General features: G+C 35.3%; 1 protein-coding gene across 3 annotated transcripts in view; it reads right to left on the bottom strand.

The window, feature by feature from the left end:
• Positions 1–475: 475 nt before the first annotated feature.
• The window catches only part of CCDC141 (coiled-coil domain containing 141), a 70,743-nt gene continuing 51,829 nt past the window's right edge, over positions 476–19,389 (bottom strand). For 2 of the 3 annotated variants that reach the window (XM_066322730.1, XM_066322731.1), the window contains exons 21-30: positions 18,117–18,300; positions 16,787–16,896; positions 14,486–14,584; positions 13,787–13,870; positions 10,137–11,029; positions 8,080–8,252; positions 2,314–2,468; positions 2,086–2,215; positions 1,828–1,993; positions 476–746 (exon numbers count right to left, since the gene is read on the bottom strand). In XM_066322730.1, the coding sequence (XP_066178827.1) occupies positions 692–746; positions 1,828–1,993; positions 2,086–2,215; positions 2,314–2,468; positions 8,080–8,252; positions 10,137–11,029; positions 13,787–13,870; positions 14,486–14,584; positions 16,787–16,896; positions 18,117–18,300 (2,049 nt within the window). In that variant the 3' untranslated portion in view covers positions 476–691. The remainder of the gene's footprint in view (positions 747–1,827; positions 1,994–2,085; positions 2,216–2,313; positions 2,469–8,079; positions 8,253–10,136; positions 11,030–13,786; positions 13,871–14,485; positions 14,585–16,786; positions 16,897–18,116; positions 18,301–19,389) is intronic. The other variant, XM_066322732.1, reaches the window with a different exon arrangement.

Genomic DNA, 19,389 nt, shown 5'->3' with positions numbered 1-19,389 from the left:
AGTGGAAGACTTCTCCATTATGGTGACTTAGAGACTTTCTCTTCCCTGAAGACATTCCTGCTACTAAGCAAGCAATGGACAAGGTTTGCTTGTGTAAGTAACCACTGCTTTTGGTGGCTGGCTTCCGAAAAATGTCTCAGAGCTGTTAGAAATATGTCAATTAACACTCTATTTAATAAACTGAAGAATTCTGTAGTTAGAAGATAATTTTGTTTTAAATCCTAATTCTCTATATTATCCTCTCTTCTTTTCTATAGCTAGTGGGAAGACCTATTGATGGAACTAATACCACTGATGGAATTTGTAGAAGAATAGTGGGCACTAGTGAGTCACCGAGGAGATCTGCAATTTAAGGAGAATGTTTCTTTTCTCCTTCACCTTCTGTTAGATTTGTCCAACAATCCAGAGCAAAACCAAGGTAAATTATAAATCACTGTCTAATAAATGCTATGCACAGGTGAATTTTAATAATGATTTATTTGTAAAGAGACGAAATACAAATTTGAATCTAGATATATATTGGATAGCACCCAAAATTCATCTACTCCTCACCCACAGCCAATATCTACCAATGGAAACAGCAAAGAACACAAACACGCTCAGGAATCAGGCATCTTGCAGTTCAGTCCATCTTCTGTTCCACTGCATCAGGCAGAAGAATGGGATCATGTATCAAAATGAAATTAATCTCTCATGGCCTCTCAAGTTCAAGATGCACTCCTTGAAACCAGAGTTTCTCTTTAAACCTGTTTAAAAAAGGTCAGTTAATATTGCCCATATTTTTAATGGTGGCATAGACAATTCTTCGTGGCCTTGTGAAAATAAAAGATTAGAGATCAAATAGTGATTACAGAGAAAACATAAAACGTTCTAAATCTCATCTTACTGACAAGAAGACACTTTAGCTATAAACAACAGAAGATAAGAGAAAAAATTAGAATAAATCTAACCTTTCCATATGGTCTACATATTTTAATCATACTGAATTATCTATATGACTTAAGTAAAATTATGATGGTCTTGCATGTCATTTTTGACTTATGAATACCTGCCACATCACAACCCTGAACAAAATATGTGGGATCAATGCTTCGTCAGCTGGCTGTGAGGCAAAGCATGCAGGCAGCTCACATGGGAAAGGACAAAGCTTTTGAATCAACACATGCAATAACTTTCCTTTGTTGTTGTTTCCAACAACAAAGATAAACCTCAGAAATTTAAACACAAAAATACTCTCTCTTTTTTATCAGAGCCTATATTTATGAGGTGAGATTTCATCCTGTGCTAAAGGTCACAGGGATTAGTGAGGTCGTGTTTCTCATTTATTTAATCTGAAACTGCACAGTGGGAAGTATTGTTATCTTTAATCGATTAATGAACAATGACAGTTCCTGTCTTACTAGGATTGCTACTTATTCTTCACAATAGGACTTGCCTCGCAGAAAACCTCGCTTATACATTCTGTTCGTTAAACTTCACCTAGCTCCAGCAATTTGAATTTCTGGGTTGCTTTGTGTTTTAAGCTCTTCAATCTTATATTAATGTCTAGATTAGGATGCTTAAATTTCAAAAAAAAAAATTCACTAACTGTAAATACCTTGCACAGGCTCAATTTTCTAATGTATTACAAGTTCTTTAATCTAAAAATTACATATCTTTTGATGGACGAAGAATTAAGTGAAAGAGGGAGTCACATATTATACACATAATGCACCTTGCCACAAAATTCATGGATTAGGAGGAGTGTTTGATGTGTGCTTTGTAAATGAAGGTCCTTACAGTTGTTGCAGTAGTACAAGTTGTAGCATGGAGTAAGATGTAAATTACCTTACTGAAGTATATTTAGCCACTGGCCTTTCACCTCTCTCACATGGTGTGTCCTGGGCTTGTACTAGCTCTGCTGTGGTGACATTCACTTCTTCTGAAAAGTACTCCTCTTCCCATTCTGCTTTAGCCTGAGTTACATGGGAAGTTTTGTGGGGTTTATTTTTCTCTGAAACAAAACACGTACATTAGTGGAAACAAGTTGCTCATGTAATAAGGCAAGAGGGTGCCAAAAAGCATGCAGCTGGCAGGATGAATCACCTATCACTGTCACGAAAGCAGAGCAGTGTGCCTTTCCAATTTCATTGCTGGCAACACAGATATATTTCCCAGTATCAGCAAGGACTACATTTCTTTTTAAAAGGTAATAGGTATCTCCTAATTTCTCGACCTGTAAAACAAGAGAATGCACGTAGGGGATAATTAGTAGCATAAAGCAATATAAATTACCTTTCTCCCAAGAAAAATTTCAGCAACATTAGAACATACGCTGATATCTCCAGATACCACTTGGATGTCATCCTTTGTCCAGCAGACACGTGGTTTGGGCTTTCCATGTATGGTGCAATGCAGGATTAAATCTTCTCCTTCTTGCAGAGTTATAGGTCCAAACTTTTGTATGAAGTTTGGCTGTTTTCCTTGTACTAAAAAAAAAAAAAAAATAAAATCAATATTCACTGTGTTTTAAAAGACACAATTAAAGCAACTGAAACAAATCATCTGTTCTCATAAAGTTCATCACACTGAAAGACAAAGGCACTTTGACTGATGCCTGGAACTCAGGATAACTTGTTTGCAAGACAGTTAGTTGGCACATATCATTTATCTGTCTAATATAACATTTGTTGAATAACATGGGCATTAAGCACCCAAGAATTTCATGCATCAGCATAGTGATATTAGTTCCATGGAAGTGCTAAAGAATTCTATTGTTTGGTAAGGTATTAGGGAGGTCGGTGTGAATTATTGTTTCAGTGAAGGTGTAAAATTAATTATTCCATACTAATTTAAAGTGACAAAGTAATGACAGCAAATTTTATCACGTGTTGCAATTTTGTACATCACACTTTCTTCACTGTCTCCCCCCCCATTATTTTAGTTTTGTTTTTGGTGTTTTTTTTAAGTTACTGAAAATATTAAAAAAAAAATTGTATTTGCAACAAATACGAAGGGCAGAAACAGGCCTCTCTACAGCTTTGACCATATCATTGTTTTGGCCATCATAAATACTGAAACCATGTACTACCACATTGTCCAGTACAAGTTTGGTTCAGATGAAGGATGGGCAAGTAATTGCTTTTCTATTGCATTACCCAACGCACATGAGATTGATTTTGTGCCAGCCTCTTGCCAACTGTGGAAGGACAGATGACACCTAAACCACTACAAGGAATGATCAATACAAATTAACCCATCAAAACTGAAGAAATTTTGATCCTCAGCATCAGTTTGTACTGAATAAAATCACTGCTTTCTGTGACTTGTAACTTAATGAGTTGTAAAGCTGCATTTATTTAATCACTGTACTATCACTTGAGGTTCCACTTATAATTCCACCTATGAGGTTACAGTAAAAAGAGAAGAGAAGCTCAAAATTCAGACTAAGTATTCTTGACACAGAGAATATAAAGCAGAAGATGTGAACACAAGAGGAACACACAAAGGCATCCTACCATAAAAATGAACTTTTTGCATCTCTATCACATAAAGGATGCATCCTTCCTCTTTAATATAAATTATATCACATTTCCAAAATATTTAACAGAAGTTATCACTGGCCTTCTCAGAAATAGAAAATTACTAAAATGGGTGTTAAATGACAGGGTTTGGAACTGCTATGCCAGCATTGCTCCACTGTTTAAGGACAAAATTTTTTCCTTTATGGTATTATGAAACAAAAAATCAGCTTATCTCTCACAGGTGCCCATCAACTTCTAACCCCAAATATATTGAGCCAAAGCCTATTTTTGCCAAGTATGGGCCTGCTGGCCAGAGGCAGACATTCTAACCACAGTATTAATAAATCCACTTCTTAGGTGAGCTCTTAGTTGCAATAAGCTTTTAAGCTTAGCTGCTTTTCTATTCTTCCTGTGTACTGTAGGACTGAGGCGCCCAATGCAAAGCAGAAGAATGTAAGTTTTACTCTCCCCTATTTGTGCTAACCTCGTGTGACCTCTGTATTAGCCAGCCAGAGCAGCTCAAACCACTCAGTTCTTAGCTGTTGAAGGTTAGCGTGTGCAAGCTGCCATCCCCACTGCATTTCATGCACCTGAAGCCCAGAAATTTGACATCTCCAGCTTCACTTCAAGCAAGAGAACAAAGTTTACACCCCTGCCTACTCTTTGCAGACAGTTAGCAATAGGTCAGAAACAGAACATGATTAGCTTGTATTCCAGCAGAAAACATAAAGTGGGCTTCAGCCACTCCTTGGGATAATTTTTGCTGGATTCCATTACTTGTGCAGTTTGGATTGCCTTGTGAAGTCATTTTGCATCTCATACCAGAATGATTTTTACCATTAAAAAAAAAAATATCTGAGTGGAATGGTGACAGTGATAATGATCAGACCACATCTTGACTTTATATCAATAAGGCAGCAGAATATAAAAACTGAAATGTTCAGTTTCTAGAGAGCAAAGGGAAAAGTATGTGCAAATAAAACCATGAAGTGACAGTTCCTATGACTCTTTCAGGCACAGGCTTGACCTCAGCAAAATCTGCTGTAAAAGAAGATTTTATCATCTGACAGCAACCTTCAAAATAGAATGGATGGTTATATTTCACTAGTGGTTATCCCATGATATCATAACAAAAACTCAGAAGACAACTTGTTACTTGCAAATTATGTATTGGCTGGACATGCCATGATGTCCACATCCACAAAGGGTTAGAAAGAACCAATCTGTTCCTCTATTGTGGGAAAAAAAAAAAAATCAGGTAGCCAGTGGTACTGCAATACCACTCTCACAGCTTCAGACAATAATTTTGTCAACTACTAAATAAAATAGGAATATTTATAAATAGGAATATGAGTTATCTGTAGAAACCAATAGAATTATGCCACAAACTGGTGAATAAGCACAGAAAAATCATTAACCTGGAGCAATGCAAAAACTGCAGAAGAGTTCACCTTCATCTGTCTAACATACAGCATTCACCCCTGCCTAAAGTCTCTCTCACATACCCACGAGCAGGTCAAGCCAAATTTGTTTTAACAGACAGTTTTTAAATTAAATTGCTTCACAGTTATTCTTAATCTTTTACTCTAGGCATGTAGTTTCCAATCTCTGGTGTCTTGAAATGTGATATTAGCAATTTAATAAACTTCCCCTGTCTTCTCCATGAATTTAGGCTAGGCAGATTCCTACCATGTTGCTTAGAAACTTTGGATTTGCTCAGCATTATTCTAAATCAACACTGCACTTTATTGTTTTGAGATTTTGTCACAGTCAAGCTCCTAACACAAACAGAAGGATTCCTTTATTAGGAATATTAAGCAGGTCTCATGACCCAATTGATCTGAAATATCCATAATCCAGAGCTCCAATCTCCTTGAATACCATGTGTAACCTCTTTAAAGTCTTGGCAGTAATTTTTCAAGACACAATTCCTCTGAGCCACAGATGATAATACACTACTCCTTTACCCTAGAAAAGTCTCCAGAGAAAGGTGAAGAAGTAAGCATACCTTACCAGTCATTTGAGAGGAACTCACCTTCTCCACTGCACCTCCAGCCACATCTGATCCAATCTGGGTGATGACTCATCCTCCCTCTGCCTACTGACTCAAACCTGTGACCTCAGACAGGCTGCTTCTCTTGAAAAATTAAAATAATTAATTCCTTTCCCCTCCAAATTTAGATGCCTTGTGTAAACACCCCTTCAAATGATTCCACATCTTGTAGTCAGGCAATATCTTTCACCATTTTCTTAGAGGGTGTCTGCGTATGGGAAAGCAGGAAGGGAGTGTAGTTATATGCCTAATGCCTTTTTTGTAAAGATGGTGGGACTGAGGCTTAAATCTTCTCTATAAGGGAGCTATTGGGAAGATGTTGACATTTTGGGATCCTGAAGTAACTATAGGCTCAAACCTGTGACTGCAATGACTTTTTTCCCCCCCCCTTTTTTTTAGATTATCTAAACAGAACACAGCTGGAATTTTCCAGCTCTTTTTTTAAGGACTCATTTGAGTCCTTAAATAAAGGGTATTTAAATCCAGACTGCCAGCACAGCAGTAATCAGTGTTGGTTATGTCTTTGTTTACAAAGCAAAACACTTAAACTGTGAGATTTTCAGAACCCTACTGTGAATGCAGTATCTCTAATCACTCTTTTAAAAATCTTGTTTCTTACAGCAATTAAAATTGTGGCTGATATCCACACACCCATTAAAAGTTGTGCATTTAAAGCTATTCCTGATAGAAAGTAGATGCAATACCACGCTCACAAAATCAACTTTTCTTTACCTAAAATTCAGAGAAGTGTTTGAATTCTCAGAGGAAAATTTTAACAAATAAACAAACGAACAAATGTATTATATACTTCTACAATGATTTATTAAGGTCTAAATTACCTTTAGTGTGAAATGGAAAATACACTGCAGGAAAACAGGTGAAATTAATACCTGAGAAAATTCTTATGAATCTACATTTCTGGGAGCTGACTGAACGTGGAAAGTGGTTCATTAAGGGTAATACCAAGTTAGTTAGAACTTACTGTGTTCCCCCATCTGTTCAGCACTTCCTCCTCCTGCTCCCTCTCATTGCTGTGAGGTTATGAGAACTTTCAAAGTTACAGGAATTTTTGCAGTCACTGGGCCAAAAGTTGCAGTCACTGGGCCAAAATATCTGACCCTCAGCAATTACAATATATATTCTTTTCATAGCATGCTACACAGTTTACTTCATTCCAGCAAATTATGCAAGAGAAGGTAAATATTTCCTCTTTAAAAATTTCTCACGGCAATGCAACTGTAACACAAAAGCTGGTAATCAAAAGATGCAGGAAAAATCATGTAGCTGTTTGTTAACCCTTTTACTATATAAATACAACAAATAGTGAGGCTAAAGAATGAAGTTATATTTGAGGATTTATAAATTGAGTCTTCCATTGGCACAGTTACATCATTGTTATGTAGTAGTTAAACAAATTAGAACTTTAATAAAAAATATCTTTGTGGTTTTCCTTGTCAAGAACCATATACAAACTCTAGGTGAACAAAGTATCGGTTTGGATTTACTGCTTTGAAGTTAAAGGATAATTCTGTTTGACTGACTTCTCTTTTTTAAAAAAATTTGAATACGCTTTTGGATATTTCCCCAATTTGCTTGATTCTGTTCAAAATCAGTGTGTTAAAATTTTAAACATTGGCAAATACTCACCTTATAAATTATTAACTTTCTTGTCTTATATTAATAATTTAGAGGATTATTAGAAATATTTGTATCTTTAACTTTGTAAGAAGGCAGAGAAAGTATCACGGACATGTATTTAAGCAGAGTGGAGTGTTGGAATGTTTCAGTTTGTAAACCTGTGTTCTATTGTGTGCTAGATCTCTTACACAAATCCCGATGGTTCTGGGTCAGCTCTGTAGCACAATCACAGCTCTGTTGGAACTACTGCAGCTCTCCTTTGTGGAGACTATATGCTGGGCTGAGACAGATTTAAATCTGATCTATATTAGTTCAATCATGAATGGTATGATACCTTTACTAAGAAGCTTTATCCTAAAAATAATTTTTGTAAGCATACAAGCAAACATGAAGCTGGAAAAAATACATTCTATGTTTTAAAAATATTCCAGCACATTCCACACCCCATCCCAAGAGAAGACAATATCCCAAAATATACATCACTCTATCGGGACACTCTACCTGGCTCTATATTGACATTTAAAACCTATAACCATTAAAACTACTTCCAGTGCTTTGGAATGCCTTCATTTTCAGAAAGCAAAACTCATCCTCAGATTCTACAAAAATCTTTCTTAAGTTTTTATCTCAATATTACTGTGAGAAAGTAGAATAGATATAATGCTGGCAATAAAGAAACAAGCAATATATCTGTTTTGCCATAAGAAGTGGTTTGGTACATATTGTGAAAATGCAGTGTAAGAAAATAAATTCAACAATGTGATAATTAAGTCCAGTGCAGTCAATATTGTACTTATTTTGTGAATAGCCAGTACATTAGTGAGACGCTAATATAGATGACACACAGCATTATCCAGTCTATTCTTGCAATAGGTGGCCTGTTACCTTGCACATGAAGAATGGCACTTGAGGAGATAGTGCCGTTCAAATTTTTAGCCCGAACAACATAGAGGCCAGCATCTTTATCACACACCTTCTGAATGAACAAAGTATGCTTTGTCTCCTTTTGTAAAAGCTTTAAGTGCTCATCTGCAGTCAGTTTCTGGCCCTTCTTGTACCTGAAGCAGAGAGTCAGTTTTCAAGTCAGAGTTTTATCACTGCATGCCACACAGAACTTTGCAAATGCAGACAATCTCTGTAACACTACAGTAACAGCAAGAGATAGAGAACTGCTGTGCTCTCATTTCTCAGTTTTAAACTTAGAACAGTTAAACACTGTACATTACTGGATAATATGCAAAACAGCAAAAAATGTGGTTCTGAAAATGGTTTTCAGCAGACAAGTTACAACTCTCTCAGTGCAGTTTTAGAGAGGTGACATTAGGGCCTGGGCCCTTGGTTTTGTGCTGAGACATTTTTGTTAATGAGGTCTTGAGTCCATCCACATCCACCCCACGAATATGTTCTAAAGGATCAGCAAATAAACTTTCCAAACTTGTATCTTCAGTATAAAAGACAGCCAAGAACCTTCCTCCATCCCAGTCCACTTAACATTTACCTAGCTCACATCATCAAACAGGATAGAACAATGCATCAGGAGATACTTCTGCAAACTTCTGTAATATTCTAACACTTAAGGATCTGTCACCGTGCATTGGTATTGACTCCTAATTTAAAAATGGAAATTTCAGAAAAATCTGCCTCTCCTTGCCCCATGATATTTCAGCACAGGCTACATTTAACCTAACGCACACAAAAATATTTTCCATGTCTATATCCAAAGAAATTTCTACACAAGTCCCAAATATACTTTATTGGTGAATTTTTAATTAAAATCCATATTTTTCCTGTTTTCATTAATTTCTAGTTTGCAAAATTATTCCAGTTGAATTCTATCTTTTTGAAAGACAATCTAACAATAGTGTATATATTTTTGAGCTAAATTAATGTGTTCTTAGAATGAAATTAATATCTTTTTTCACCAATAATACTCCTCAGTCTGTACAATATTGGTATTTAAAACAAGGTAATTTTATTGATAACAACAGAGTGTAGCACCAAGGTTGCAGTGTCCAGTATTTTTCTCAGTGCCATTGAAAAAAATTCACTTTAACAAAAGCTTACAATTTAATTCTTTAAATGTGTAATTACAGTATTAACATCATTTTTTTCCAGTTAGAGGCATATTGAATTTTAATACATTAAAGGAAAGGCCTCCATTTTGAGAGGCTAATGGAAAAAATGGAGAAAAGATAAATGAGGTAAAACTGGAGGAATACATGCCACAACATATGGATCTATGAAAAAAATCTTGAAATCCTACCCCTCTTTCAGCCCCTATTCCCTTTGGCAGGGAATTTTTAGAGTTCAGATGTATATATAACATCTGTATTTCTCACAAATCCAATATAAAGTAATCTAAATAGATAGACACATAGCAATTAAGAAAGAGGTAGACCATGCACACCAATATATGATATAAAATTGATTCTCTTAGTGTAGATGTTTAGGTGGGGTTTTTTAAACCTGTAACCTTAGTTTTAATACCCGTCTTTCACACATGTATAAATGTGTCCCCATCTATGTAGTGACTATATAAATATTTCAGTGTGCATGCACATCTATGTGTCTGTCCATATCTAGTGCCCAGAGCCTGGGAAAATGCAGGTGAATTTATTTATGGTAAATCTGAAGCATGCAATGATTTTAAGAAGGCATTGAATGCCATATTCAGGAATATGAAAGCTATGATGCTTTTTCTTAAAAACATTGTATATGTTTGCAGTAGTTTGATGCCCTCATTCATAAAATTTGGTACAGAGAAATTATTTCAAGTTGGTCAATTGTTGAAAACAATTCTGAAGGTGGAAATCATGCCAAGTGTGGAGTAGAAAGGATACAAGTAATTTATTCTAGCCTACGTATTGACTGATATGGTAGTAAGAGGTTTGTGGTGGCTCGCTACTAGTTATATTTGCTATTTCTCATTGCAAGCTACCCACCATGTCAGTGTAGGCTCTGGGAATCCCGATACTTCTACTTCCAAAGTTACCGGAGAACCTTCCATGACGGTTTTGTTAGACAGAAGCTGGGAGAAGTTAGGCGCCTGTCCAGTTAGGCTGGCCATGCTGTTCTTTTCTGAAGAACTTTTAATCTCTTCTCGGGTAACCATCTGCCTCTGACAGCTTCTGGTAGTGTCTGATTGAAACACGAAACCTGAGAATGCATCAGGCAAAACATGCAGCCTGTCCTGGGGTTTAGGGCAGTTATTCAAGGCATGCATTTTTTCTTGCATTTCTGCCGTGCTTTTATGAAGCTCAAGGTGTTGTAAATGTGTTTTGCACGTTTCACTCGTCATGCTGTGTGCTGGTTTGGCTTTTGTGGGGTAGGAAGCAGTGCTAGTTTCAGATATTCCTTGTGAGCTACAAGTCAAAGGAGATACTGCTCTGACTTTGGGGCCAGAATCTGTTAAAGAGATACAAAACTTTTCAAAGTGATCTGATGGGCTTTCCATTCTATTATTTGTAGCATCAGCAAAGGCAGAATTTGTTAAGAGGTCAGATGCTTCCATCAGTTTTACTGTTCTAGTGGTTTTCTGCATTTGCAAGCTATAGGAATTGACATGCAGACTATGAGAGCTACAACAGCACTGCTCTTCTAGCTCTGTTTCAGAATGTAAGAGGTTGGATTCTGGTGTCTCAGAAAGCGGTGGCAAAGAGATATCATCAGGTGATATACACTCATATTCATCTCCAGAGGGTGTTTCTTCTGCCAGGAATTCAGTCTGTAAACTATCCTCTTTGGCTGAAGATGACAGCTCTGTATCTTGTGAAACAGGATCCTCACCAGCTGGACAGATAACTGAAATATCAGCCAATATATTCCTCTCCTCGAACTAGGAGAGGAAAGAAGAGAAAGGAAAGAAGAAAAAGAAAAACAAAGAGTCATCATTTAATACATCCTCTTGTCCTGCAAAATCTAGCAAAAATAAGTTTTCTAATTATGCTTGATGTATTCTAAGATGCAGAGAGAAATGGGGCAAAAGACAATTTTTCAGAAAATGTTGCAGCAGCTTACTGGAATTTCAAACTGCTCAAATAGATTCTAGAAAATATTATTGTAACTATTATAACAGTAACAATTTAACAAAAAGTACCTTTTCATAAACAAAGGGCAACCTGTGGATTTCTGTAGCTTTTGTTTATATGAGCATTTGCAAAGGGAAGGTGGAGGAGGATGTGGCCTAATGACATCTAAGCAGGACACAATTACATAGCAATAAAAATATATTAACAGCCAACTTCTGGACTTGTTTCTTTGAGAAAGAGAGTTGTCAGTAATGCTCAAGAGTTAAATAATTAAGCCAACACTTTTATACCTTTTTCCAAATATTTTATATTTCCTTTAAAAAAATTGCCAGCTGTTACAAGATCCTCCCAAATATTAAAAGAAAAGCAATGTAAAAATTATTTTTTATATTAACTTGGATCCAGGAAAAAGAAATCCTTCTCATCATGTTTCAAAGAGAATTGGGTAAGGCATAAGTGCATTAATTTTAATCACAAAGCATCAAAGACATTATCTGATTTGTTAATTATATCTCTGCCTCTTGATTTTTGTATGAATGAAATCACATATTCAGACAGATTTCATTTGTGCAAAGGCTCTCAGCAAAGGTGTGCATAATGTTTTCTTAAGCTACTCTCTCATTGATGAGTTTTATGCACAAATATGTAATCTACTAAGCAGTGTTTCCATCACCTATAAACTGCCTACTCACATAAATTGGGTAATACACTGAATTTCATTGCTTTCCAAAACAGATCTCTTTGGCAGTATCCAGTACAAGAGTGTGGTGGTGTATTTGTTTTAGTTTTCTTTTTGCTTTACTGCTCCAAATACAATCTAACAATTAGTGCAAAAAATTTCAAAACCCCAGAAATAATAGAACCTCATATATGCTCTGGTTCTTTAGACATGTTAGTTTTAATATAAATGCTTTTCCAAGTTATTACATTTGTTATTTCAAAGCGGTGTGATTCATGCCAGATCTATGAAAAAATGACTGGGAGAAGGTTGGGATTTTACTGTGTCTATTTTACTAAACAATTCAATTCAGTTATAAGATGCAGTCAAGTTTTACTATAAAAATATTTCCCCTCAAGCATCCCCTGATGAACTCTGATCCTGAAGAGATGGAAGACAACCCTGGGGAAAATGCTGTGAAAAGAATGACAGGTGAGCTGTGAGTGAACAAGCTGCCAGATAGGCTTTGGCAGCATGGGACCAAAAAAGCAGGAGGATCAATGTGCCATGAGAAAGTCTAGCACACTTTTAAGAGGGTTATATTTGAAGCAAATTAATACTGGGAAAGCAGCTTGCAGAAGTACAGACAAAATTAGAGATTGCTGGCCCACTGAACGAAGCTCTTGTGAGATGAACCTGCTACTTCTTTAAGTGAAGTATGGAGTGATGAAAAGGGTAGAGGCATCATAGCTGCCACAATCCTCATATGATATTTGCTGTTTTGCATTCTCTCCTTGGCAGCTGAGACTTAGTCTGATGAGGACTGACAAGGCTGTGGCTGAGCAAAATAGAGCTATGGGCATCTGCTGAGGAGATTCTCCCGAGGGACACTCTTTGGAACAGTCACAAAATTTTGAGTGCAATCTGGGTGGACTCCAAGTCAATGCTGAAACTCCCACTGACTTGGAAGGTAAGAAAATTAATTAGGTTTAATTTTGGCTCCTCAGCAGATTACAGCACATTTTGTATTGAACTGAAGGTAATGATATTAGCTGACTTTCTATAAAACATCACTGTTTAATATCTTGCAGTATTTGTCTATGTTATCAGTTTGCAAAATGGAATTTTTAGATTTCTAAATCTGTTGCCAATGGATCCTACCTTTCTAAGGACTTAAATATATTACCACCCACTCCAATTTATCAAACTCTTTTACACTGCAAATTATTTACATTTATGTCCAGGATCCCAAACCTTCAAAATATTCTTTAAACTAAAGTAATTAATCTCATAAAACATAGGTCTGGCTTTGCTTTGCCTGTGTTTCTAAGATTTCAGTAATTCATTGATTATTTGGAAACTTTCATATTCTTTTATTGTGTATCCATGAATAAAAGATTTTGTCTGTTTGGATTTTTATCATTCCAAATGCATACACAGTCTTCTCTTTTATTTTATGAATTGTCCTCAATGTGGATACAACCCCTGCTTTGGATTATTTATGATCTCTGCTGCAGAGAATCTTGGCAACTGAAATGGAACTCAAGTGTTTTAAGATGAGGATAAAGATGATTATTTGATGGTGAGTTCTGTTATTTCTTCTATAGCATCATACCAATATTAAAGCAAAATATATTTGACATGATGTGCTACTGAACTACTGCCAGCTGCAGTTGTGCTCCATCATTGCTTCTGTTTGCTGTTACTCACACTATTTTTAAACTGCATCAATGTACTTGTTTTGCCAGGTTTTTGGTAATACTGTAGATGAAAATATAATCAAAGTTTACCAATATAATAATAGTCCTCACTTTTGATACACAGCAAATTAAGTAGAATTCCCTTGAGAGTACACAATGATGCCCATCAATCTGATTAAATATAAATTGACATGAACAACACATACTTGTTTAGTGCCTGTAGGAGACAGAGTATTGCTTCTCTTCTCAGCAATGCTTTCTGAATTTACAAGCAATTCACCTGGTGCCATCTGAAAGAAAAAGGTTTTAAAATCTCCCTTTTTTCCTGATTAAGACCTTAATGATTCAACAAATCGTCATTTCCACCATTATTTAGTCCAAATTCTGAGCTATGTTTTCTTTCATAGAATATTACTTATAAATTAATACTTTCCTAACTTGTATCTAGGCATCATAGGAGCTCTAGGGCTTTGGGAATACTATCAGCACTATTACTTCCTATATTCCCTTAACTTATATTTTTAAAGAAGAGAGTTCAAGAAGAAGTTCTCTTTTTCAAGGAGGAGGAATGGTCAGAAAGAGGACCTCTACATTAAGAATACTGTGGCAATAGGACCAAAGGAAAATTGGAAAAAGGTTAGTAAAGGAATAGCTTTTAGAAAAGAAAATGAGATATACAGGCATGAAAAAAAAGCTAAAAAATAAAAATTCATAGGGAAGAATATGTGGATTAGCTAGAAAGGAAAGCAGGATAATAAAAATAACTGCAAAACAATTGACCATGGCTACACTGGTAACACCCATCCAAATGGAGCCTTTGAGACTGAAAAAAAAGGACCTTTCCAGCAATGCACTCTTTTCTTTTAAGAGTTCTAGTTATTAAACCCCCAATTAACTGAACTAACCTGCTGCTTTTGCTCCACTTCTTTAACAGTCTCACGTGCTTCTTGACCACTCTTTTCTTCTTTTTTAACAGTAATCAACTCTTCAGAAAAATCAACTTTCTGCCATGCGAAGAGAAAATTAAGTAAGTTTATATACAATAGAAGGTAGGAATTGCTAGCTACACACTGACTTATGCTCTGTACAAAAGAAAACACCAAAGTGAAAATCTGTCATCAGTGTAGGTGTAAATTGCTTGTGGGAAAAAAAAAAATGCAGCAGCAAAACCCAATTAATTTGTACTTGGACAAGCAATGACAACGTTTTTCAAAGCTGACATTTTTCTGAGGCAGGGAAACTATAGAAGACTATAATTCTTCAGTATAAGATTGAAGAATTCCAGTGGCTAATTGAGAATCTGAGAAATACTAACCAATTTATACACAGGCTCAGGATTAAGTAACACTGTTATAAGAAAAAGAGAAGAGACAAATTCAGAAAAAATCAGGATTGCAGGAAAATAGTTCTAGGGAGGAAAGAAACATTTGTGAGTGTCTATAATCAATTTTTTTAAAAGGTGGGAAGAGAAGAGTCTAAACTTAAAACAGAGCAGAGCAGAAATCTGGAAAACTATAATGTATTTTATGAAGACTTGATAAATCCCTCAAAACTGTCATGGGAGAATTCCATGGATTTCAAAGAAAGTAATAGTGAGACAAGATAAAGCAAAAAACTTTATAGTTAGAGTATGCTGTCTTCCAGATCTTTAGCTCCCAGACAAAAGTTATACCCTTAAGTTTCTCATAAGAAAGTGTTGCATTATTAATTTTCCATTCTAGCAATAAACAAGCTAAAAATTCCATGTGATCTTTTCAGTCTGTTTTTATTCTTTTAGGGAGAAAAAGTAGTCTTTAATTTTGTACTTGAATTTTTTTTGTCTGGCATTTAGTAGTTGCGTAAAACTAGGATGGATTATGCAATAGATTTCCCCTTGATTTGTCATGCCTTTAAAATAAGAGGAAGTGAAACTCAATTTATAGTCATGGCATTCCATACAGATGGCACATATCTGTATAGATAGTTTGCTGAATTTTTTATTTCTCATAAGATACAGACATTGACTATATTCTGGAATAAGAACATTAGTTTTTAAATCTCAGAATATGACATGATGTAAAAAAAAAAAAAACCCTTTCCATTTAAAATAGCTGCAGAACTATATTGTAAAAAAAAAATTCAACGATTTTATGGAAATTAGTCAGAATAAGGTAGTAAAATTAGTTTGAAATTGCACTTGTCTTGAAAAGATGAAAGGTTCAAGCCCTCTTCTGACAGAACCTGGGACTGTTGTCCTGTACACAATAGAGTTTATGAAATACACGAACGGGGAGGAGAATGGGTATATATGTTGAGGCTTCTTATGGTCACAGTGCAAGACAAAGCCTTCTTTCCATTCACTTTATGACCTTTGGAATTCGTTTGTATTTTTGGCACCTCCTACTCTTTTAAAGTGTATTAATGGACAATTTGAGTGTTTGTCAATTTTATGGTATAATTCCAGCAAAGAGAAGTGAAACAGTATTCAGTACCAACAAAAGCAGGATACTTAAGCATCGTGGTTTTCCACCTTCACAGAAAAACAAACTCATCAGCTGCTGCTGCATGCAGGAGATTTTTCAGATATTACTTTGAGAATGGAGGGGAGTAAAGTAGACAGTCTTGATTATCTACCTCTATCACTTGTCTTCCATAATTCCTCTTCAGTTAATATGTTACATATAATTACACCTGCAGCAGTTTATCAGAACATGAAGCTAAAAATTCTGCTGTCTTAAATACTTATGTAAAAGCAAGGCTTTTCTAACTCAAATTACTTTGGCTTTAACACAACTTGTTTTTCAGGATGTCTTTTCCAAGACGGAGCCAAGCAAGGTTGGTTGGTGTTTTGTAGCTCTGGCAGTTACCTACATTACATTATCAAAGGAAGAAGTATGAAAAAAAAGTATTCTTTTAGATAATCAAAGAAAATTCGACATTTTCTCCAAAAGATTTCTTGAAAGGAGTATCAGTTCTGAAGAAGCAAAGAAAAAGAAACTTACAAGAAATATTCTGTGCCCAAACAAGTAGCACTTCATTGAATCACAATCAACAATTCTCTTACCTAAAGTAACAGAAAAGTGAACAATTAAGAAGTAATTCATGCTGATGATACTGTATGAATCATGCTGATTCACAGATGATCCTCAGCTAAAAGCACTGATTCAGACACTAAGCATGATAAACTGATGCAGATGCAATATATTCTCCAGTTTAAAAAAGCATACCTTTATCTCCTTAAGTTCTCTCAGAGATCTACACAACCCATCAACAGAACTCATTATTTCTTCATACTTTAATACAATTTTTTCAACATACTTCTTTCCTTCTTCAATACCTACAAAGGAAAAAACAGCACAAAAATAGAACAGAATGCCTCAAACAGACATGTACCAATCTGTGTAATTGGTTACCCCAAGGCACTACAATAAACACATTTTTCTGTGTTCTGTTTTGCTGGAAGAATTCTGTCATTCACAGTAATGTGCTTTTCCAGCTCGTACTAGCTTACTTGAGACAAGTCCTCATAGATTCTGTAAGCCTTCTCTCTGGTCAGCAATATTGCTTTAAAAGATGCTGACCTCATACAGTGTTCCCTAAACATGATAAAACTAGGAGGCACTTAGATACCTGTTGTAAGAAATACAAAACAAAGGCAGGATGGAGAAGCTTTCTCCCATGTAATGACTTAAAGGACACCAAGCAACTTCTTTCCCCTGCTGTTCCTAATCAGTTGCTGTCAAAAATCCATTCTGTCATCTCCTTTCCTCCAGATAGGAATGCTTAAAATATTGAGAAGGCTTAAAAAATGAAAAAGGAGAGAGAAGAAAAATGAAATTATCAGTGCTTGCTAAATATTCTTTCCACTAAATTGAGAGGAATTTAAAAGCCCAGTTTGACTGTTGAAATTTTTTAGCTTTTATACTTGAATTCATAGACTACACAAAATCCCTGCAAGTTTGCATTGTCACCTTATCTCTGGACAAAATAACTTTTAAAAGTATATAAAAGTTACAAGTAGGGAAAAAAAAAGCAAAATATGATTTTTTTTTAATTTCTTCTTTTTTTGGTCAACAATGTTCCAAATCAATATAATTGCAAATACAGTATCTAAATAGCAGTCTACATTATTTGCTAATAAAAATTTGGCAATCAAATCCTACCAGTTATTCACAGTTATAATGTAAAAAATTAATTCAGCACTGAGGTTTATCATTATAATAGCTTCAAAGGCTTGCCTATTATGAAAGAGCTTAAGCCATGAAATCTTAACTCCAAACTCATGAATATTGCAAGGACATTTTGATTTCAAGGTTAACTCAGGCTGTATACAGAAAGTCAAGTAAATACCAGACTGCTGAGTACTTCCATATTTTTACTTTTTGTAAATATTTGTCCTGAAATCCTTCACCTCTTCCAATCAATACTTTAAAACAAAACTTATTTTTAAAAATTCACTGGATTTTCTTCTTAAATGAACAAATCTAGGAGTCTGCTTACTTCCATGCCAAGTTACTGCATTTTGTCCCCATAGTACATTACCAGATATCTCCTCACCATATAACCGTCTAGCAAGGCCCATAATCTGCTGAAGTTTTTCTTCTTGTTGAGGCACTGCAGGTTCAATAAATTTATTGAATTGTTTATGGAGAGTCTCTATTGCTTCTCTTGTTTTGCATTCTGCAGAGTAGTTACCAACTCTAATCACTGTTGCGCTCACATCTTCAAACCAAAATTGACACTGGAGGATAAAAAACTTGCATTATAATGAGTTACTATCTGCAGTTCAAGCTGTTGTATAATAGACTGGATTATTCTTCGACTTTCCATAATCAGAGGCATACAGTATGTCTTAAATATTCTGACTTTAATTTAACCTGAAAAACATTTGTTCATTACTAATGGTGCTTCAAGCATTAATGGCTGTTAAATTTTCATTAAACATGAGGACCACGCTCATCTTACAAGCATGGTGAGGTTATTATTTAACGGTCCTGCAAAGACATGTTTTATTTCGGAGTTCTTTCTGCTTTATGTATCAATTCACGAATTTCAAAAACTTCATGTTACGGCCTCAGTAATAGCTGTGTAAGGGCAGAAGGGCTCTTTAACATACTAGCAGACAGGGGTTTTGCTCTCAGTAAACACTAAAGTCACCAGGAATCTTTCTACTGACAAGAATGGGCTTTAGATCATACCCATAAGAAACATCTTTGATTAGCAATATTCAGAACAGGACACAACCTAGTGTTCACTCAGAACCATCAGTATTGCATCATGACAGCAAATGCCTAAAAATCACCATTTCTAGCCACTGATGAAATCAGCATTTAAAACTGTGACTATTTGCTGAAAAAAGTTGTGAGTAAAGGGTGATACTTTACACTGAGTTAAAAAAAAAAAAAAAAAAAAAAAAAAAAAAAGCAGTCTTAATTTTAGCTTTTGGAAATAATTTATTTCTGTTAAGTAAGTGGGGACTTTGAAAATGTAGATATTCAACAATACATCGCAACAAACAACAATAAACAACAAACAAATCACTTTTCTAATGGTATATGCAAGAACACATTCATCAGGTCACTGGACACTGAAAACATCTCTTAAATAAAACTTCAGTATTGTGATTAGTCATTAAGGGAATTTGTCAAACACTTAGATCCCTTTGGAGATAAGAACAATGTTATTTCTAAAAATAAACAGTGATGACCAGAATGAGCTTGTCTCATGGCAAGAGCACCAATACAATACAGTAAGAGGGAAAACACTGTTACAATACTGTCTGAAACGTTTTTCCTTTTAAAAATATATATACATGAGACAGTCCTTGGAC

This window comes from Sylvia atricapilla, chromosome 7, assembly GCF_009819655.1.
Source record: "Sylvia atricapilla isolate bSylAtr1 chromosome 7, bSylAtr1.pri, whole genome shotgun sequence".
Classification (NCBI taxonomy): Eukaryota; Metazoa; Chordata; class Aves; order Passeriformes; family Sylviidae; genus Sylvia; species Sylvia atricapilla.
Note: the sequence above shows the minus strand (reverse complement) of the source record. Positions and strands in the feature narration are given on the sequence as shown.